General features: G+C 35.7%; 4 protein-coding genes across 18 annotated transcripts in view; 2 read left to right on the top strand and 2 right to left on the bottom strand.

Annotated features, from left to right (window-relative positions):
* The window catches only part of LOC105192323 (mucin-17), a 29499-nt gene extending 27624 nt beyond the window's left edge, over nucleotides 1-1875 (bottom strand). For 4 of the 10 annotated variants that reach the window (XM_025302332.1, XM_025302335.1, XM_025302338.1 and 1 more), the window contains exon 1: nucleotides 1393-1875. The gene's annotated coding sequence lies outside the window, so the exon portion shown is untranslated. The remainder of the gene's footprint in view (nucleotides 1-1392) is intronic. The other 6 variants (XM_011156376.3, XM_025302334.1, XM_025302333.1 and 3 more) reach the window with 5 other exon arrangements.
* Nucleotides 1876-5172: 3297 nt separating this feature from the next.
* Pld (Phospholipase D) lies at nucleotides 5173-10796 on the top strand. Of its 4 annotated transcripts, none has more exons than XM_019845626.2 (15): nucleotides 5173-5326; nucleotides 5795-5985; nucleotides 6257-6617; nucleotides 6724-6844; nucleotides 6911-7334; nucleotides 7398-7633; nucleotides 7740-8007; nucleotides 8116-8278; nucleotides 8388-8633; nucleotides 8716-8998; nucleotides 9072-9292; nucleotides 9374-9610; nucleotides 9684-9924; nucleotides 10122-10451; nucleotides 10651-10752. In XM_019845626.2, exons 2-15 carry the CDS (start codon nucleotides 5808-5810, stop codon nucleotides 10750-10752), a joined length of 3411 nt encoding a protein of 1136 aa, XP_019701185.1. In that variant the 5' UTR covers nucleotides 5173-5326; nucleotides 5795-5807. The 4 variants fall into 4 exon arrangements, with proteins under 4 accessions (XP_019701185.1, XP_019701184.1, XP_025158102.1 ...); XM_019845625.2 differs by having other exon boundaries at nucleotides 5173-5427; XM_025302317.1 differs by lacking the exon at nucleotides 5173-5326 and having other exon boundaries at nucleotides 5808-5985; nucleotides 10651-10796.
* A 2297-nt stretch (nucleotides 10797-13093) lies between these two features.
* Nucleotides 13094-14311, bottom strand: LOC109504706 (uncharacterized). The gene is made up of 2 exons (XM_019845619.2): nucleotides 13885-14311; nucleotides 13094-13444 (listed from the first exon to the last, which is right to left on the bottom strand). The coding sequence occupies exons 1-2, from the start codon at nucleotides 14265-14267 to the stop codon at nucleotides 13135-13137; spliced, it is 693 nt and encodes a 230-aa protein (XP_019701178.1). The 5' UTR covers nucleotides 14268-14311; the 3' UTR covers nucleotides 13094-13134.
* A 414-nt stretch (nucleotides 14312-14725) lies between these two features.
* LOC105192310 (uncharacterized) overlaps nucleotides 14726-23340 on the top strand; it is a 56093-nt gene continuing 47478 nt past the window's right edge. For 2 of the 3 annotated variants that reach the window (XM_025302290.1, XM_011156358.3), the window contains exons 1-2: nucleotides 15017-15178; nucleotides 21173-22187. In XM_025302290.1, coding sequence (XP_025158075.1) covers nucleotides 21190-22187 — 998 coding nt within the window. In that variant the 5' untranslated portion in view covers nucleotides 15017-15178; nucleotides 21173-21189. Of the gene's footprint in view, nucleotides 14834-15016; nucleotides 15179-21172; nucleotides 22188-23340 lie in introns of those variants that run through there. The other variant, XM_011156357.3, reaches the window with a different exon arrangement.

The following is a 23340-nucleotide window of genomic DNA, read 5'->3' as shown; positions in this document are numbered from 1 at the left end:
TTCGACATTTGCTTCCCTTGAATTACGATACGGATGTCGTGATCGTGATACGTTTAGCGCGGTCGTGGGCGAGCAGATGAATGGAAGCATCGTGTGCAGAGGCGAAGATCGATATCGAGCGAGGATCAACGATCGCCGTTACTCGAATCGTGACGTTTTACCGATTCATTCGATCCATTCAGTTCCGCAGGAATGCATGGAGAATTACCGAAGCGCATTATGGACTTGTATCTCTTACCAATCTGATATTTCATATCGCAGGTGAGAAATCAAAATTAAACGAGCAACGCAATCTCCCGGAAGAGGTCTATCTCGTTCAAAATTCCGTTAAGAGTTACAGTTAAAAGTTTTACAACGACGAACGCTCGCGGATAATAAAATCGTTGATCGTTGAGAAAAGAAGAGAGATCGAGAAGAAGGAAGAAGCGACGACTTTAGATACGCGTATTAGAGTCACGCACAAAATTAATCACAAGTGCGTTTCGTAACGACGGCTTTAATTTTCACAACATCTGTCTGCACTTGCAGTTACGCGTCGATAGAAAGTAAATTCTTCTCGTGCGAATCGACGACAGCATATATCAAGTTATCCCGAGAATATTATCCTGCGACCTGCAGAATCCAACGAAGAGTGCAGCTGACTCGTCGTTATTTGTCGCTAATTTAGGTTTTCAGGTAAAAATCTTTTTCAGATATAATTTGTACTACGGTGATGGAGAGAGAAGTTCTCTCCTTATTTTGTGCAAAGAAAAAGAAGAAATATAATATATCGCTGCAGATGTGTTTTCGTCGAAACGGCGCTATCTTGCAGGTGCGAAGATAATTAAAAAAATTGTAGGGAGAATTAACTTCGTGACAAATTATTAGAGTAACGACGTCGAAAGCGATCCGACCGTGAACTGGCAGGAAATTGCCCGACGAAAGGTGCAGACAGAGGTGGACGGAAACGAGAGATTTTCGTCGTTTTGAGCGACCGTTCGATTATGATTACACGGGTGCCCGAGTTTTACGTAAGAAACGGAGATCGTGTATCTCTGGCGGTTTGCGCACGTGAAAGTGGTCTGCCGAGTTGTGTCGACGAGAAACGGTCAGTCAATTCCGAGCCTGATCCGTTAATGCTACGCACGCTTCTGGGCCACGTTTCGCGATCGACGTATGAACAAAAACCAGCTTGTAAGAAGGAATTATAGTATGGAAATTCAGAGATACACAGGAATTATCTCGATTATTAACCCGCTCCCGTACGAATCGCGATCTAATGATCGCGTTCAAGTTGCGCTTCGTGGCGCCGCGTCGCTAACGCGAAAGCGAGACGGCCGGTGGCGTTTCGAGGCAAATTTGCAAATGCAACAGGGAGTTCTTTAACAATTTGCCATTTTGGCAAACGCTCACCTTGCTACTACTCAGTCGCGTCTAATAATCCTATGTCTCATTTCAAGTCACCACAACACAATTTGTCCCGGCAAACCGTAATACTTTCTCCGATAACGGATTAAGCGGAGAAACTTTGGCGAGCCGGATACGGGTATAACGGACGAGTCGAACGATGTTTCGGAACGTGCTGCCGGGACGGGAACACTTCGTTTTCGGTCGAGATTCCCTCGGATCCGCGGCGTAATAATGGTGACTTTCGAACGAAAGTCGCGACAGCGCAGGCACTGCTCGATTCCTCGATAAATCGGCGATATCACAGGACTCGCGTGATCGGACGGGCGAAAACGAAGATAGATTGATCAGGTACGACGATGCACGTGACGCATCTTCGGACGCGTCGATTTTTCGCGCGCTCGCAGCACAACGGCGTAGGACAACGTTCGATAGAATGCTCCGAGACCAAATGCAAGTCGTTCGAACGGTCGGCCGTGTCAAAAATCCCGGTCGCCAACAGGGGAGAAAAAAGAACCATTCGACCGACCACATTTTCCCTTTCGCCCGAATGTAGGACCACCACCACGATCACCACCACCACCGTCACCACCACTACCGTCATCACCACCGCCATCACCACCGCCACCACCGCCACCGCCACCGCCACCGCCACCGCCACCGTTGTCACTACCTATCGTCATTGCCATCACTATCTCGCTACCGCCGTCTCGTTACCGTTACCGTTACCTATCATTAATGGAAGAATATGAAATATCAAGAAGGAGACGATGAACGCTACTCTGCGAAAGCGAACGCACGAGGAGTTGGTTTTTGAAAATCTTGGAAAATCTGCAAAGTTAAGATATATCTCAAGATGTTCAAAGTTATGAATAATTGGTAACGGATGTTATTAATTCTGTACATTGATTCTCAGACTTTGAAAAATATTTGCTTTTTGATAACATTTAAATCAATTCGAAATTTATGTCACATATTCGAGGGGAATTCAAAAAATGTAGTCGCAATGCAACTCGCAGTCACGGCATAAATCGACACTTCAGAGAGCGTACATAAGTAACGTACACAAAATGCCATAAATTGATACTGAACCGTTGGCTGATTCACGAATCAGATTCTTTAATTAATAGTTTGTTCACGGATTGAAATTAGCTGTCCGTAGAATGTTCGCATGAATAGAACTTCGAGATATCTCTTATGAAATATCATATATGTATCGATGCTTTTGACTACATTTTAAAATGCACAAATTTATGCGTGGAACGATATGAATTCGAATTTAAAATCAGCAAAATGAAAAAAAGGTCTGCGATCGCGAATTAAAGAGAAAGGATCCGACTCTTACGAAATAAGATCTACTGATACGTGGGAAGGTCGAAAAGTGAATTTCCTTGGAGTGAGATCTGTTTTTTTAACATTCACTTAATTGATGTAAATTTAATACCAGTTTTTGGCATTATTATTTGAACTGATGTATGTAGCCACCGAGTGGCTTAGTTGCTTGTTTTTAATCCCTGTTTACAATGTACAAAACATATGGATATAAATTTACAATTGTAAGTAGTTACATACCAGTTTTAAACACGACATATTTGATCCTATTTATAGTACTATTGACCCACTATTGGTCCTTGATCCGTTCGGTCTATATGTAACAAAAAAAAAGATATACATTTGTATGTAAATGAAGTTTCGTCAATAACTTTAATGCCCAAAGGGCAAGTGATATCTATGATACTATTTTGTTTCTCATAAAACGCAAGACTACTCACCGCATGCTCTATAAACTTTGTGACGTTTAAAACAAATTGAATTGTAAAGGTTAAGTTAGACAGAACATATACTTACATATCTAAGAAAGAATTCCGGACTATGTTAAAGATTTTATTCATCTCAGATTTGTTCGTTTTTCTAGCAAGACTTTCCCACCTCTTTTACGATTGAAATGAAAGAACAAATTCGTATTTGAAAGAACAAGTTCGAAATTTATATCCGTATGTTTTGTACATTGTACATAGGGATTAAAAACAAGTACTATACTCGGTGGCAACATGCATCAAATAATATTCAAATAATATTCAAATAATAATGTCAAAAACTGATATTAAATTTATATAAATTAAGCGAATGTTAAAAAAAAACAAATCTCACTCCAAGGAAATTCACTTTTCGACCTTCCCACATATCTTACTTCGTAAGTCGAATCCTTTCTCTTTAATTCGCGATTGCAAACCTCCTTTTCATTTTGTTGACTTGCGGCAAACAGAGAAAAGTGAGGCAAAGTACAAAGAGTACATTTGCAGAAGATGCAACCAACGATTAAACCTATTCACTGATCATGTATGCATATTATTACTATTACTATTATTATAAAATGTGTATTATTGTAAATATGTGTATTGACTTATAAACAATTGCATATCGAATAATATAGAATTAATAATATAGAGGATAATTAATAATGTAAGAGAATAATTAATAATATAGAATAATTATTAGATTATTCTAATTATTAGATAAATATAGAATTATACGAAGAATGAAGAATATCTACGATAATAAGTCGTATACATCACGGCACATCGCTTTCTCCTTGGCATCCATAACGTGAAACAGATCGCAGGCCGATAACGCGTGATTGTCGATCGATTTTACTGAAAGTTGTTTAAAACACGAAGAAAATGATACGCATGATCTAATTACCTTCGCGATGTATCCATCTATGCTCTAATATTAGATATTAGCATGACGAAGCGGGTACGTGCTCCACTTTTGTTTGAAAATGTAACGTTAAGAAAAGTGGAAAGTCGAGAGATTTCTCAATATTTCCATTTGATGGAGCCAGTGTCACGCTATGAATATAAGCATTAAATCCTAGGTATCAACTAAATCGACTAATCGAAAATTATCGAGAATATACAAAATTGTCGTGCTGAGATTCACAACTGTAATTGGCTGATTCAATTATCACTTAAATTTAATTATTCATTTTTACGATATGCGATTGGCCTATTTCTGCAACTTTACAAAATGCAATATATATACGAAACATCGAAATAAAGATAAATTCGAAAATTAAACTTATTGAATCGGTAGCAGTATTATATTTCTTATTTCCCCCGTCTTTTGTTTTCTTAATTTTTGTCCACGATATCTTTGTTTCTCCTTCTTCTATTAATACCTGAAAGCACACCTGTTTTACTCTAAATGCACAAAGTGCATATAAGTACATTTGTGCGTAAAAAGAATAGATCTAGCGATGATGAATAATATTGCACCTTGGTATCCTAGCGAGAAATGACTCGTCGATCGACGTCGAAACGATGTCGAATCGACATTGAAATCATCAAATCGATGTCGATTCGACATCGTTTCGACGTCGATCGACGAATGATTTCTCGCAGGGATACTTCAATAGTCCTGTTCGTTTTATCTGCACTGCTGAACTGGTGCATTAAGTTAAAGTGAGGCAAACTTAGGTTTTCTCACTTCAACTTGTTGCACCAGTTCAACAGTGCAGACAAAACGAACAGGCCTAATGTCAGCACACCTGCTTCACATTTGAAATTCCAGCACTGTCGTGATACAGAATATCACATGTCTTTGATTATTTAAAAAATCACGTTGAATTAAAAATATCAATAGTCATAGTTGACAGGATTATTTAAAAATAATACCACCTGACCAGTTAAATTTTGGAGGTAAGGTATATATTTGGCTCTGAGTGTACGAAGGAGTAACTATGCAGTCATCATGATGAATAAACGTTCACCATAGCAGTTGGTAGATTGCCGCGTTACGTCGTGTAGTGGCCAGTAGTAATTGTGACAACTGTCATCTGAATTGCGCGTCTACACAAGACGACGACAGTTCTTTATTATTCAATAATGTTGTGTTGTATATTTACTGAGGCGAACGTATTAGTTCAATATTACATATGGTGATTTACTAATAGATTGTAGAAAACTTTTTGTTAGGCTAGGATTGTGCTGTGTAAAACACTTGACGTAGATTGTTATCTTGGAAATAAGGAAATATCATGTACTGTATGCTCTTTTCTGGAATAATTAATAGAATATGATAATAATAATATAATGATAGAAATTATTTACTTCGAATAAAAATTTGTGACTTAAGAAAATAGTTTTTGTGGAATTTCAATTTTTGATATTATTAATGTAGCGATATGACCTTGATAATTAATATCTCTTTTTATGTCAAAAATTGCTTGAAAAAACTATTATAAATAAATATATAATAAAATTATTTGTATACTTAAAACTCTCGATGTGAATTATGATGTGATTATGAGAATTTTGATTTTGCAATCACTATATATTTTATTAACACCTAAAGAAAGTGAATTTATATATTGTTTGAAAATATAAAAATAAAAATGACTTTTCAGAAAATTCATTAAAATGTCTATTGAATTGGTTGATGTTCCATCTTGCCCACCTGAGGTAACACGTATGACTTCACAAGAATCAGAATTTGATGATGCTTTGGAAGTACCTGACTCATTAGAGATAACAATTGATGAAAATGGAGAGACAATACAAGTTTATGAGCAAGAAACAGAACATGTAGATAATAAAGGTATGAATTTATTTCATGTAGCATTACATGTCATTTCACTTCATCATAATCTTTATTTCCTTAGAAGTAACATTGGGGTCTGTTCTTTTTTATTTTATTTTGATTACTAAAAAAACTCATATATTTATTTATTAATATCTTTAGAGGATTTATGTTAAATTTAAATCCATATCTTTACAAAAGTTAATTTATAGCGTTCCTTCATTCGTGTATAAATTTAATTTATCTATAAATTTTTGTTAATTTTGTTTTTTTTTTACTATATTATTAGAAATCCTTGATGTTATACCATTTACTGTTGTGCACAACCCACCAACAAAATCTAAAAATCAATACCGTAATGTGTTCATTCCTGGTCAAGAAGTATATGTGAGAATCATAGATAATGAACGTAGTGTGACTACGCATCCAGTAAACCCAAATTTATATACAATAGAATTTAGACATGGACCTTTTGTCTGGACTATTAGAAAACGATATAAACATATTCAATACTTGCATAATCAATTAAAAATATATCGTGCTAGTTTGAACATACCTTTTCCTACGAAGAGCCACAGAGAGAAAAGGAACAGTTTAAAACATCTTGGAATGACAGACAAGAAGAAAAGTAGACGAAATGCATTACCAAGGTATAAAACTGATATAAAATTTGATATAAAAATTGATATGTATATATATATATAAGATAAAAAGAAAGAGGAGATTAAATATAAAATGTAATTAAATTACTTTTAGATTTCCAAATAAACCTGATATTCTAGTACCTTATGAACAGCTAAATTGTAGAAGAAAAGAACTAGAGGATTATTTGTACAATTTACTTAATATAGAAATTTACAGGCGTCATTCTGAGACTGTAAGTATATTTTCCTTACAACAGTTAGTCAGTCTAAATAAATATATCATTTTTTCTTATTTACAGATTAACTTCTTGGATATTTCCCATTTATCTTTTGTGGCTGACTTAGGAATGAAAGGAAAAGAGGGTACAATCTTGAAGCGCACTGGTTCAGGTGCTAGAACAAGATGCAGTTTCTGTGGCTTACTTGAATGTGGATTTTGTATCAAATGCAACTACCTCTGCACTTCTTTTTGTGGAAAATGGCATACTCGACATCTTATTGTTAAAGATACTTTTGTCGCATATCTTACTCCCAAAGATAACAAAATAAAATCTGTTATTTTGATGGATAATGGCTTTGGAATCAGTTTTGGGATGTATAGTACAGGTTCGCGGAATGGTATACAAATTGCAAATTTGAGCAGACATATAGTTATTAAATGTTGGACGAGACGAAAAGCTAAAGAATGGATGAATTTCATACAGGAAGTTAGTAATAAAGAAGGTAAGATTTCAGAAAATCACGAATAGTTCATCATTCTGTGTCTAATTAGTTGGATTGATACAGGTAAAGATTTTATACAAACAAATCCTCATAATTCATTTGCTCCGTATCGCTCATCGATATTGGGAACTTGGTTCGTTGATGGGGCCGATTACATGTCTGCTGTAGCCGATGCAATGGAAAACGCCAAGGAGGAAATTTTTATCGCAGATTGGTGGCTTTCGCCAGAAATTCATATGAAAAGACCAATAGCTAATGGAGATTATTGGCGATTAGATAAAATTTTACAGAGGAAAGCAGTGAGTACAATTGTCAATATATTCAATACTTATGTGAAATTATATAATGCAAATTTGTAACGGATAATTTTATGTCTCTTATGGCATATATTTTTTCCATTTGCAGCTTGAAGGTATCAAGATATTCGTATTGATATATAAAGAAATTGAAGTAGCTTTGGGTATAAACAGTTATTATAGCAAACAACGGTTGGTGGAACAATGTCCCGAAAATATCAAAGTGCTGAGACATCCGGATCATGCAAGGGCAGGTGTCTTCCTATGGGCTCATCATGAAAAGATCGTAGTCGTTGATCAATCTTTGGCATTTCTCGGTGGTATTGACCTATGTTATGGTAGATGGGACAATAATGAACACAGATTAATAGATCTGGGTAAATATCCATATACATTTTATTACTACTATTGTCATGTTTTTGTTGGAGCTATGTACTTTTTATATTGAAAAAAAAATAATTATTTATTATTAATATTGACTGTAGAATCCATTCATCAGTCGAGTATCTATATCCCCTCGAAAGATAAATTGACTAATACTAGCAGTAAAAAAATACTAACACGTAACACACAAAAGCATGTGTTATTACCATTAGCAATCGCAACGAATACTATCGCTATGGCAACCACAAGGTCTATCCCTGTGTTGTAAGTACTTTTTAATTAATATCAAATATAATCTATAAATAAGAATATAAATATACTCAATGTACAAATAAGAATATAAATGTACTCAATTTTATATATTTTTGTAAAGACCAATGATGAATACAGAAGCGCAGAAAACTCTAGCGTTGTCAGCAGATGATTCACTTTTTATGCTACAACAAAAGGAAGATAACGTAAAATGTAACACTCCTGAAATGCAAAGAAAAAATTTATTTGATGTTGCAAAAACAACTGTCGATAAAGTGAAAAACAGTGTGAAAACGAAGAGGCAAGAATTAATTAACATAGTGTACAGTTCTCACGAAGGATATGGCAGTGAAGATGTCGTGGATAAGTATGATTTGTTTCTACTTAATATTATTGTTACTTTCATTATATCTGTTTTGAATAAATGACTAATTTTTTTCACAATTTAGTTGCGGTATGACTGCATCCTTAGAAATTGAACTTGAAGATAACATAGTCGGTGAACAAGCGAGTATTGATGACAATTTAAAACGCACAACGAAACTATGGCTTGGCAAAGATTACACAAATTTTATTGTTAAAGACTTTAATGATCTCGAAAAGCCATATCAAGATCTCGTAGATAGAACTACCACTCCTAGGATGCCGTGGCATGACATAGGAATTTTAGTGCAAAATGCTGTTGCTAGAGATGTGGCTAGGCACTTCATACAACGTTGGAACGCTACTAAGGTATACACAATTGTGTCTAGAGTCAGATGCATTAATGGTATGACATATATATTGACAAGATATACGTATGTAGTTAGAAAAGGCAAAGCTGAATAAGTGTTATCCATACTTGTTGCCAAAATCATATAAAGACTGTAAGAGCTATGCTCCGTTTATCAAAGAAGCGAATCGACATAATGTCAAGTGTCAAGTACTGCGATCGGTAAGTTCTTGGTCAGCTGGTTTTCTCGATCCAGAAACCGTGGAACGAAGCATACAAGAAGCCTATATCGACGCTATCAGTAGAGCAGAACGGTAAATTTTACACATATTTATATTTTATGCTTATTACATTGCACGTTATTACACAGCACATTTGATGAAATTATTTTATAGATATATATACATAGAAAATCAATTTTTTATAACGCTTGCGTCAATGGAGAAAAGTGGTGTGAAGAATCGGATCGGTGAAACACTATTGAAGAGAATTTTAAGAGCGCACAGGGAAGGCGCGGTGTTCAGGGTATTTGTCGTGATGCCTTTATTACCAGGATTTGAAGGTGAAGTTGGTGGACCAACTGGAACATCATTAAGAGCGATAACGCATTGGAATTATGCTTCTATATCGAGGTATGATATTAACAAATATGTATAAAGTAAAAAAAAATAATACATAAATCTCTCTTATTTAATTTAACAACAGGGGTAAGGATGCTATCCTAAATCAATTAATAGAAGCAGGTATAGATAATCCTAGTGAATATATTACATTCCATGGTCTGAGAACTCATGCTATGTTGAATGGTACGATGGTAACAGAACTGATTTATGTTCATAGTAAGTTAATGATAGTAGATGACAATACAGTGATCTGCGGATCAGCTAACATAAATGACAGAAGCATGGTCGCTACAAGAGACAGCGAAATAGCCGTAATAATTCATGTGAGTATGTTTATGACATTGTTTTGAATTATGTTTGCATATCTTATAACGAACAATTTTTTGAGAACTATGTTTTTATAGCTTTAATTTGTAAATATAACATAAGGATTACTTTATGTATATTTTATGAAACGCTGTGATTACATATGTTTTAATTAAATTACTTGGATATTTAAATTTGTAACGATTATAAACAGGATGAAGAATTTGAAGATGGGCGCATGAATGATATACCTTTTCTTTGTGGCAAATTTGCTTCTTCTTTGAGAAAACAATTATTCCGTGAACATTTGGGACTGTTGAATGCTAAAGAAGAGATTAACATCAATGATATTCTTATCAAATCTTTTTACAAGGATGTGTGGTGTGCTAGAAGTAAACAAAATACGCAAATATATGAGGAAGTATTTCAATGTGTTCCTACTGACAAAGTAGTCAATTTTGCTATGTTAAAACAATATCAAGACAAAATACCACTCTCTTTATCTGATCCATTATTGGCGCAAGAAATGGTAGAAGGCATCAAGGTAATTTATTTTTATTTGTTTTTTAATTGCATGTGTATATTTTATATTAAAACGGATTAAGAGAAAATTACTGTAAAAATTTATTTTGTTATAATATATTACTATGTAGAATATTAGTAATAATATTAATAGAATTTTAGCTTTTAATTTTTTTATTATTTAATTCTTATTTTTATTAAAAGCATAATGTGATTTTTAGGGTCATTTAGTCGATTTACCATTAAACTTTTTATGTAATGAAGATTTAAAACCTGCTGCTGTCACAGTAGAAGGAATAATGCCAACTGCATTATGGACGTAAGTGTGCGCTGCATGGACAATATGAATAAATCCATATAAATTATATATATATATATATAAATGGATGTGTGTGTGTGTATATACATATACATTATATATATATATATATATGCACACACACACACACATACACATATATATATGCATATATATACATATATACATACATATATACATGCATACATACGTACATACATATACTATATATATACTATATATATATATTTTTATATTTATATTTATATTAACTAATATCTTTACAGAAAAGATATTAATATGGTACAATTTATTACATAATATATTTGACAATATATCTGATTATTGTATTGTTGATTATATTATAAATTAAGTTTTAAAAGTTTTATTTTTTTTTATTTTGTCGCAATTTTATAGATGAAATTATATTAAATTTCGAATATACATTTATTACGCTTTATATATTTTACGGGTCCAAACATAACACTCTTCGTCTTTTGACGACGATGTGTGTTGCTATGGTATAGACAATATTAGTATGTGCAATATTTCTTAACTAGCTATTGTAGAATTTTTTCCGATATGTAAACGAGGCAATATATGTTAGAAAAATGCTTATTACTTCTAATTTATAAAAATACCAAGATTATTGTTTGTATAATATCTAGAAACATAAACAATAATGATAAGATAAACATAAACAATAGTAATAAGAATAAAGCTTGATATTTATGTACAAATTAATACATAATCGTAATTATTTGCTATTTAGCAACTCGCGATTCATTCAGATATTGATTTCATTCAATAAATGTTATTACCTATTGAGTATTATATTGTACAAATAGAATAAAATTTATTTCTTAAAAAAAACTTGTTAAATATTAGTTTGACAGAATCATATTTTGAACGCACAAATTTTGTAACTTCTGTAGCTAAAATATGAAAAAAATGTTAATATATGTTAGAGAAATGTTTATTAAAATACTCTATAAAATAATATATGTATTTAATTATATTTTACAAGTTTACCAAATAAAATAACTATAATAACTTATAATCAACATAACATATATTTTATAAATTTTATAACATTTACCTTTTGATGTGTAAATTAAATTATTTCGTAACCAATTAAATGTATTTAAATGAATATACTGCAGATCTTGCTCGATTTCTACCACTAATCTACTGTCAAGTTTTATCAATAGGATTTGTTGACGTTATTTTATATTTTATATTTTACGCCGATAAATACTTTTAATCGACCGAAGGAAAACCCAAATTTTCCAATCAATAAAATCGTACGTTTTTATAACTCTTCTCCCTCACATTTACTCTGTCTCCTATTTCTTTTTTGAGAAAAAAATGGAAAAAAGGTTAGGAAGTAAAATGGTGCGATGTATCTCTACAATTCCAGCTTAACGCTGCTGCAGTTATTATCATCGTGATATATGATCCAGAGTTCAATGTTTGCGATATAATACCGTTTGGATTCAAGTAATATTTTCAAAGCTAATGTTTTCGATAATTTTCAACTTGCTGTCATTGCAGGCATAATATTTACGAATAATAATATTTACGAATCAAACATTATGGAAATAATCGCTAGGTCTATTCGTTAAAAATGCGACGATTAAATTGAAGCATTCTATTACGAGCGCAAGTATATTATGACGTATTGATAAATATAATGTAATATAATAAATGTAGAGAATGGAAGTCAGGATTGACAAATGTTTTATTAGGTTTCATTGGCTGATACAGAAATTGCTGCTAATATAAGCGACGAATGAGATTTAAACAAAGACTGGATATCTCTTAGTTTCAACAGAAAATTTCATAATTTTTATTGTGGATGCATACAACTAAACTAAAGTTCTTATCTTGCAATATCTACAATATCTACAGTATTTATAAAATTCCGGATTTACAATATTTATCGGATTATATATTTATAATCCACTTGAATATGAGTTTCTTGACCCGCGACTGAACTATTGGAAGATAAACTTTTTAAAATGAAGGTTTCAAGAATTCGAGTCGCTGCAGGTATCAATCTCCGACTCTCCAACGTTGTACTCCCAAGATGTACCTTTCCTTTCTCCCTCTCTCTCGCTCTCCCCCTTTCTCACCTCCCTTCTCTGTTCCCTCTTTCACTCCCCCCTTTGCTTCTTTCTGTCTGTTGTCTGTCTCTTTCTTTTTATCTGGTTACACACTCGTTATTTCTCGTATACAACATTATGTCGAGTGTTGCCGTTCGCTTTGCATTATCGTAGTAAAATAATATACTCACAAAAAAACATAACATACTACTTATTCCTTCACCAAATTTCTGGCTACTTACAATAAGTATCATACGGCTTGTCGGAGTAATCTTACAATCTCCTCCGTTCGAGTTGCCTTTTTAGTTCATCCCGTTTCTTATTCCTCTCACCTCTTCGCCCGCAGTTGGTTGCATCTCTCTCATACCCTCGACGATCACATTTTCTCTAAAGCGAACCGGCTTCGTTTCGCTTTTTTTCCTGTCACTGCCTCGCGCACGCGTACGTGTGCGTGTGCCCGCCCGCGCGCATGACATTCGTGTGTGTGTGTGTGTATGTGGGTGGGTGCGTAGATCGGCGATGAATTGGTGAATGTACGAACTCGTAGTCGGCGCTCGGCGCGTCAGCGTTCGTTCCTCTTCAGTGCGTGCCTTACGCGGGCTCCGTCGACTGCTGGGGTGTTTGTTATAGAACGGTTACGTGGCATACTCTCGGAGCGACGCGACAATCGGAAAGAGAAAATTATTGATAGACCAGAAAAACCGAAAGAAAAGATCGTAACGAAAAAAGAGAGAGAGAGAGGAAAGAAGAAAAAGCAACGTGAAAAGAAAACTTGACAGACACACAAAGGGATCGGAGGAGAGGATAGATAGTCGGGGGGAGGAGAAGGGTAAACGAAATACGTGGGTGGGAAGGAGAGGACGCGGGAGCGGGAGAGAAAGAGGTGGAGGGAAAGAATGAAAAAAATAAAGACGAGCGGTAGCGTCTTTCGAATCGCCAGAGCGGAGGAGAGAGCATACACTTTTCACGAGTGCATCTCGCGACTATACCGAGCCCGCATCTCCGCGTTTCGCGCATAGATACATTTTGATTATCGACGAGGGAGAAAGTACCTTGCTAGGTGGCTCCTTCTCGAGGAACCTCTCGCGAAACGCGACACGTCCGAAGTTTGTTTCGTGCAATCCAGTGCTGTGTGAGTCTCATCTCGTCCTCTATCGATCCTCGCATCGATCGACGCTTCGATTCTCGTCTCTAGTCGACGCAGCACGTGGATACAGGAGGATTCGTCATGTCCGCGGTCGACGAGCGATCGACGCTTTGTCACGAGCCGAATTGACCTGTGCCACCGATGAGTCACGCCATCCAACCCGATTGCATTATCCAGGTGACTGCGCGACGAGGGCCGATGAGGGCGAACGCCGACGAATGTGCGGAAGGAGTCGCACGAAAGCGTCGTCAATGAGCGTATCCACGCATGCACGTACGGCGATCGCATCTCTTGCGACACTCGCGAGACATCGTATGACTCGTTGACTCGTATTCGCCTTTCCGTACACCTGGCGGGCAGGATGCGGCCTAGCGGCGCACAGGCTACGACGACGACGACGACGTTGAATCCACCGCCTTGAGTCGTCGGCGCGTTCGCGGCGGTCGACGGGTAACGAGCGCGCGCGCGATGCGAACGTCGCCGAGCGAGAGAAGCATCAGGTAGAGCGTATCGTTGCGCTGAACGATCCGGGTCGTAATATTTTTAGGTGGAACATCGAACGCCCGCCCGCCCGCGCGCGCGCGCGCGCGCGCGGTACGCGTGCTCACGTCGGGGCCAGCCGGCGTGGACACTTTGCTGGAGCGGAGCGGAGCGGACCACGAGACGAAAGAAAGAAAAGAGAAATATTTACTCGGTGACGAAGAGATCAGAGACAGAGAAATAGGGCTCAGAGATAAAGAAGTAACCACCCGTCCGCGGGCGGAATCTTCAGAGTGGTTTCGAGAGAGGCAACGGCAAAACACGGTGGTGGAGCAACGACAGGAAGAAAGGAGAACAATAAAGTGGAAGAGTAGGTAAGGGAGTATAAAGTGCCTGTGAATGTAGCTGAGGCGCGAGGACAGCATATACGTTGAGTCGTGGGGCACTTTTTACATAGCACTCGAATAAGGTCGTGCGCGAGTGGAATGACCGTGATTTAAACGAACTGTGTGTATCGGTATTGGCGCGCGCGTGCATGTCGTTCGTTCGTTCGTTCGTTTGTCGCGCGGTTCGACGAGACGAGCGAACAATCGTGGAGTTGTGCGGCGTTTTGTTCTCGAATGTCGGATATACTCGCGGGTCGGTCTGCTTCTTCGTTGCTACGCGGATTTCCTGCACTCTGACGCGGGATACCTTCGGCGTTCCGAAGTGACACGGAGGTGTGTATGTGTACAATAGACAGTGTACGTATATACGTGACAAACGGCGAGAGTACGAGATCGCTATTGCGATCGGTTAAAGGTTAGATTGTGACGCTTGTATATTAGCTATTCGGCCGCCCTATTCGTGTTCCTTTTAGCGACAGCCCGCGATAGAATTGTGTGAGTCACGGTAATAAATCATACCAGCTTTATGATGCTTTTTAGGGTACTTTGTGTATTTTTCCGCGCGTGGAGCATATCATAATATCATATCCGATCGGTTGTTGACGATCGACAATAAGAGAGTATTTTTTTTCAATATGTTTTTTGTTGAACTTATCTGCATTAAAATCCGATGTCAGTCGCGGCTGTTGCGCGAAGAACTACGCATACAATAATGTAAATATGTGTAAATAAGAAACAGTAACTATCCTTGCCGGAGAGTCGTGGTATCGTAGTAGATTGAAAAATACACCGAGATTGAGAATAATATAACCCATACGTCGTTTGTATTACTTTTTACACAGAAACATTCCGCCATTTCCGCATCGATATGTATATCGACGTACATGCCGTATATACGTTTTCAGTTTCAAAGCTCTGCAGCTTTTACAGCCGATTGCGAGGAAAATATCGAGAAAGTTAAACGGATCGTATATATCGAAAAATATATCTGCTTTTGTTGTTTATATGTATCTCTTCTCTTTCTTCTTCTTTTTTACGACAGAAAGAAAGAGGAAAGAGGAAGACTTATTCTCGCATGGATTTTCAAATCTTTTGGACTGCATTTATATGCTATCTCGATAACTTGACGCGCCGGCGCATGCTCGGGAGTGGTTGGCCTTCAAGTTTGTATCAATGATCGTGAAGGCCTCTCGGTCGACAATCAAACGCCGCACGACATTTTTAGAGAACTGTTGGGCGATAGATATTTATTTTATTATTTCTGATGTACCGATTCTCCTTCTGCATTTCAGAGGGAAAATCTCAGTCGACGTTATCAGTGTTTAAATTTAGTACATTTATCCTACTTAAATTGTCTGAACGTTGGATGCTTTTTAAAAAAGACTATTTACCTTATTATCATGTAATAATATTATTTGTATTATTTTTTTACATATGTCTGCGTATTTTTTTTCTTTGTTCTTACACTATTTCTAATTACGTCTAATTACGTGAATTTCGTTTTGTTAAATTCGTCATTCCGATAAATATAGAGCTACTGCAGACGTATTTATTTTTAATTCTCGATATATAAAGAATCGAAATTTATCGAATCCTCGAATTTTATCGATAATTATTTATCATTTCTTATACAGAAAAGAACTCAGTTCGTGTGAATTTAGAAATTATATCTATGTTATTTAGAGGCTAGACGAAAACTTTATTGTAGGAATGGAAAAGATCTCGACGAGGCTTTCAATTAATTATTCTCAAGTATCTCAACCAAGTTCTGGGCAGATAAATGTTCAGATAAATATTTTCGATTACGGTAACGGACATCATTATTGAGTGTTTGTTTCGCCATGATTCTATTACACCAACAAAGATCTTTTTTCTATGCACGAAAATACTCTCTAATCGATATAATTTACTTATAAAGTCCATATATACGATTCCGTTATAATAATCGATCAAAGTAATTATTCGTAAAAAGTAGCATATATAAAGTTAAGAATTTATATGATACATCATTTATTATTCTGCTATTGCATATATCTGGATTTTACGGTCGCGATTCGATTGTGCACGCTATTTAATGTACTTAAACTAAATATTTTCTCCAATGCGGAGGTTGCAACAGACAAAAGTTTATGGTCTTCTTGAAATGTTGATGTTATCTTGACTGGTTCGTCTATAAACAGTTGTACCTTTTCTTGTTCTTGCTGCTTTTATCGAGACTGAATCATTCTGCTATCTGTCGAGAGATGAGTAAGCAATATAACATTTTTACGCATGCTTTTAAACGTTTTAAAATGCTTTAAAATTCGAAAACTGACCTTGACTTCTTCCATATTTTTTATATTTTATGCAATTATAGATATTTATTTATACATTCCACTTTTATACATTCCACATTTATATCATTATTTATTACATTTTCTATAATAAAACCGAGATAATTGAGGTGATTTTCGTCAATTTCACCAGTTTAATCTTGAAAGAAAAATCGAAATACATTATTATTTCCCATTGAATGCAAAATATTTTAGTGAGTTGCATTATGAGAACGAAAAAATAATCCTATCTTTTGCTTTATTATAGATTTCAATTTAACACGTAAAAAAATAACGTTGAATATAATTTTAACAAATATATTTTTACTATGATACATTTACTAGATACATTTTCAGATCTTAATGAAATAATACATATTGTATGTGTGGAAATTAGCGCAGCAAATCACAGCTTTTATCATCAACACGGATACAGCATAGATATCGCGACTCACTTTACGCACAGAGAAATGCAAAATATTCTACTACACAATTAATATAACTTACCACGATGACCTACACAATTCTGATAAACAAAGAACACTCGATAGCTGATATACAAGTGATACTATCGAAGTTTTAAACATTATTGCAGCCATTCAAAAAATTTTAGTGACCAAAGTTGTTTTTTAGTCACTAAAGTTGTTTGCCATCGTTATCACGTTAATTAGTTATACTGCATTGTAATAAGACTATAATTACGACGCATCAACGTAATTCAAAGACATAGGTGTTTCATTTTCAAAACGGAACAAAGAAACACTTCGTGTCTTTACAGTAAAAAATTACGCACCGTATATATCTAGGTCTTCGCTTTCTTATGTTCTACTTGAGATTCGTGTTGATATTGACGATTTTACATTGTTCGTAAAATGTGAGCTCGCGTAGGGCGAATGGGATTATCGCTTTCGAGTCGTGAAGTTCATTGAATTAAAAAATTGTCCGGTTTCTCTTTCTTCTTATAAGGATAATTCATTATTCTTGACATCAAATTAATGTTTTTAACGACAAAACGTACTTCTTTTAACGTAAAATGTAAAATTGGTTTTCAAGATGTATAAATTATTCATACCGTCTATCATTTATGAAGAATTACTGTGCCAGCTACATGCTGGAATATAGCTTTTACAATAGAACTTTCCAAAGGTTGTATCTTTTGAATTAAAATACAAAAGAATAATAATAAATGAAAAATCTAAGATGCACAAGGATGCGGAAAAAGTGCACTAGGAAGTAATGTAAGTGTATTCTTGAGACGTGGGAGCGCGACTCCGCGGTGCATCGCAATAAAACGATATATAGGGTGGTACTGACGTAACTTACTTTCCCTACATCATAGGAAATAAAAACGATTTTATAATTATAGTCTTTGATTTATTGGCTATTAAAAGTTAGAAGATTCTGTTGAAAGAGAGAGAAAGAGAGAGAGAAAGGGAGGGAGGGAGGGAGGGAGGGAGAAATACGATTTAATAAAATATGATTCAATTCAAGTGGATGAATTCAAGGTTTAATTTTTAGTTTATGTCTTTTCCTGTTTTTATCCTCGTTTATTCGCGTGAGCGCGAAATTCATCGGTATAATTGGAGGCTCAATTGCAAACTATTTGAGTTAAGTAGATGAAGAATCTTAATTTCCTCGACTTGAGAATTAACTCAAGGAACAACTCGTTGAATTAATTTTAACCCAAGATTAAGGAACTAAAGGAACGTTTCGTTCCTCAAGAAAACCGGTTTCACAGTGCATTCATTGAGTGCATTTCTTTTGTGTAAATGCAAATAATAATCAATGAACTATTATGACTGTACCATTTAACATATGCATATAACCGAAACTTAGAAATCGCATTCTTATCACAATTGTGTTTTTCAATAGTTTTTCCTCAATGTTCTTCTATCTATATGATAAATTATCGTTTTTGTATTCACAATCGAGAATTTTCACTTGAAATTGTTTAATCGGGAGGAAACTCATGACCTTTGACACACCCTATACGCGCATTCGCGCCATGGATACGGTTCAGCGGAGTGCGTCAGATGTGTGGTCGTTCTTTCTCTTTTTCTCCCTCTCTCTCTTTCTCTCTCCATCGCACAACATGATTAAAAGTTCAACGAACCGCGCGTTTCACGATACGGTTGTCTCCCTTCATTCCCTTCATTGATCACTACGACAATGAACCGACGGCGATGACTCAGAGGTGTATTACGTATATGATGCGCGGCGATTGACGGGTGCTGATTTCGAAGATTTCGATCTTGCATCAAGTGAGGATGTGCTGCTTAATTATCATCGTGAAAGCACCGATCGCGCAATATCCGCCTTGTTGGCGCGCAATATAGCACTTTATTATTCGCGTCACTCGCCAACATTTCGTGGCGCTTTTCTCAATAAAACTCCAGAAGTTTTTAAATTTTTAGAAAAACTTCTTCTCTCTTTCTAATATTGCCTCAATGTTCGCTTCATCCTTCGTTTTATTAAGGAAATGTTAATTTCAATTCAACAAAGGAACGCATATATACATAGCGAAACATATTTCTTTGAATTTATTTGTTTGATTGAATTTTGTCGATCACAGAAAAGCTGATTTATTGGAACGGTTTGAACAAATATTTGATTCAACAAATATGATTGGCTTTTCAAGCAATTTTATTGTCCAGTAAAAAAGAAATAGTTTCAAATAGTATTTTGTGTTAAATAATTTTATCTGTTTTATTCAAATAATAACAGTGACTTTAAAGGAATGCCAAATTGGATGATAAACTCCAAAAGTTTTGATAACGTAGACGTGATTGTCCAAATAAATATTCTCTTTCTTCCCCTAACACAATTATGCTACTCTTTTCAAATTCCTTGATATGAATCTCATTTAAATGTATGCTGTTTTGCTTGATTAGCAAAACAAATGTTTAGCAAAAACCTAACATTATATATATATATATATATATATATATATATATATGCATATATAGAAATCATTCTCTAAACTTTCCGTACGTATTGTAAATTTCTAAATATTGTAAATTTCTAAATTTAGTTGTAAAAGTATAACTGTATAACCTGCTCTTTGAAATTTTCCTGAACGGAGTAAACATAATTAACTTCTGGTACGTAAAAGTTGCATAACGTTTGTACGAGGAAAATCTTTACGCTGACAGCACAAGATGTCAGTCTTGAAGTTTTTTATCAAATATTGAATAATGCTTTAATTTCATTTTGGATGCACACCTATTATGTAAGAGCATTTATAATTCTGTCTAACTTACACGACGTAAATTTTGCAAGAAAAAGTCAATATTCTGTCAGTAAAATATGGCATCTCCCTACGTAATCGAATGATAATCGCACAAGAACTGTCATAAAGTTATAAAAAATGATATTTGATCTGCGTCATTGCTCGTTGTTATTACGTTCAATGCGTCGCAAATTGCTCGCTTAGCATTTCGTTGTTAATAACCGCCGACAATTACGAACACTTATGATGAAACGTCGCGTTACGCACTCTTCCTTGGATCACACTTCAGTCGCTTTCGATACGGTCGAACTCACGAACGAAATCATAAATTTTATTCCGTTATTAACGAGTTTACATCATTCATGTGACGTGTCGCAAATTTCTACATCATGGCGAATGTATTTTTCCACGCGTTTCTACGATATATTCGTAATGGTGAGTCGGTAGAAAACATTCGAACAAAGGTGTGACGAGCCAGCATATTCACGAGAGATAATAATTATTATTATTTCTATCATATTATATAAGTATCATATATATTATTTATTAATTTATATCATATATTATTATTTATTAATATTTATTTACTTATTAATAGGAAAACATTTTTTATTATATAAGAGGAAAAGGAAATAAAATAATATGAATATATTCGAAATTCGCAAATCAAGCAAATCGAGCAGAACAGTCCGTAAAGATTGAAGAGAACCGCGCTGCTGTACGATTAGGAATTTCTTGAGTAATTTTAATATTGATTGACAGAAACAAACTTTTTTATTATTGCAGCTGCGAGTCGTCGCACGATGGCATCCAACGAGGATGGCGATCTGATAGATCTTGGCAATGATACCTGTGTGTCACGCGTTACCGTGAACGACCCGACACCCGAAGAACAAGAACATTTGCTCGATGTGTGTCCACCGAAACTGGAACAAAAACTCTCGCTCACGAAGCTACAGGAACGAGTGCTTGAAGGTAGCGATAAGGGGGACATCTTGGTGACCTTGGGCCACGATCAAGTGGTGCCAGTCCGCAAGAGAATCGACGTGGTCTCGTCAGATACGATCAAGCGAGTTCGCGATATTACCCGGAACTTGGAGCCGGTGATACGTAGAACTTGTTCGAATATTAATGAGGAGACGCAACAGGACACAGTGGACAATACAACATCGTCGGATTACGAGAGGAAGAGAAATTTGACGGCGAGATGCGAAGATGAAACGTACGAGGCTCGAGAGATAAATAACGCTTTCAACTTTCTCGCCGAGCACGACGACAACGAGGATCAAACGGGAACAAACTTTGGCCGGCTGAGGAACGAGATCAATACTGATCGCGCCGTACCTTCGACGCGCCCCTTCATTGATGAGGACACGGTTGATTATCCCTTCGAGTTGTTATCCAAAACTTCGAACGACGAAGCGGCTGGAAACGACATGGACCAGGGGAAAGACGTCACAAAAGAAAAGAATGATCAATTGGACAAACTGGCCTTCGAATCTCCGAGTGAGTTTCGCCAGAACAATCAGGTCAGCAAGAAATCCATATCTATCGATACGGAGACTCGCACGAGAGTCGGTCTCAAGAGACGCGGTCAGGAAGACGTTGCATTCGAACGCGTAACCAAAAGGCATTCCTCACGAGATAAATCGCACCGTAAATCGTGGACGGAAGGAACGAGCTTAAATTCTTCTCTTACGAATGGGCTTCCCAGAATTGATCGATCCACCAGCCTGGAAGAGTATCGCTGTGTACCGTCCATCTCCGATGCGGATCGTGAAATACCCGACTTTCTCACGAGGTACGAACGTTTCTGTATTTATTTGCTGTAGTGTATATTTATTTTATAGATTTAATTATTTATTTACGGGATTGGTATTTGATATACGTAATAAAAGACTGGAAATAATCTCTGCAGATATGTCCCTTAAAGTTAATCAAATAGAATAACAGTCGTATTTAGATTTTTCAAGATGAAAGAATACGTGTCGGTAATGTTAGTTAAATTATAAAATAGATTAATAAAGAAATTTTTGTTAAGTAAAATATAAATCTGATTAGAATTGAATCTGCCATACGTTGTATGATGAAATATAGTATAGGAGACATTGCATGAACAAATGGCTCTAAGTAATATATATAAATTAAATGCACAGGGAGAATTTCAGAATGCACAAGATTATTATTATTATTAGGAAATATAATAAATATAAAAAGAAACAAATTTTCTTTTTCCTATAGCTAAAAATCTGTAGTGCAATAGCTGAGTTTGATAATTGACATGTTGTCGGATATTTTTCCATGAACATCAATTCTCTTAATAATATAGATGAATTTCATTCGAAGAGAAGGCGTAAAAGAGAATCGTTTATTTAAACATTGATATAGGCGATAAATTATATATTCTGCGTTCCATGAAAACAATAATTTTTCAAATATAATCCTAGAGATCGGACGAGGTCATTGTGCGACATTTCGCCTCGATATGCAACGATTAAGAAAGTAAACGACTTAATTTTTATAATTATAATAAGAACTCAAGAGTTCGCGACATTTCCAGTTAATCAGTTTCTCTTATTATTAGTTCCTGCCAATTAGAAAGTAATGAACATTTTAATCGAATTATCGAACTTCCTCTACCTCTCCTATATCAGAGTGCAATGTTTTTGTAAGCATTTCCTCCTTTCTCACGATATCGCTCTCGTGTTTGTACCTGAAGTACCATTCGTCGCTCTGCGTCTACTCTTACGATGCGAACAAGCTCGCATCGTTAGTCCGTGTCGAACGAAAAAATCCGCATAGGTAGACTCGAGCACGATGGCAGGAAAGCGCACTTTCGTGCCGGAAGTATTTACATAGACCCGATTTAATGAACGTGCAAACTGTTTCGATTCAAACTTGCTCAACGAGCCCGCGCGTGCGTGTGCCTAGTGACGAGAAACGAACTGATGCGC

The sequence above is a fragment of the Harpegnathos saltator genome, unplaced genomic scaffold (assembly GCF_003227715.2).
Source record: "Harpegnathos saltator strain DR-91 unplaced genomic scaffold, Hsal_v8.6 scaffold485, whole genome shotgun sequence".
Classification (NCBI taxonomy): domain Eukaryota; kingdom Metazoa; phylum Arthropoda; class Insecta; order Hymenoptera; family Formicidae; genus Harpegnathos; species Harpegnathos saltator.
Note: the sequence above shows the minus strand (reverse complement) of the source record. Positions and strands in the feature narration are given on the sequence as shown.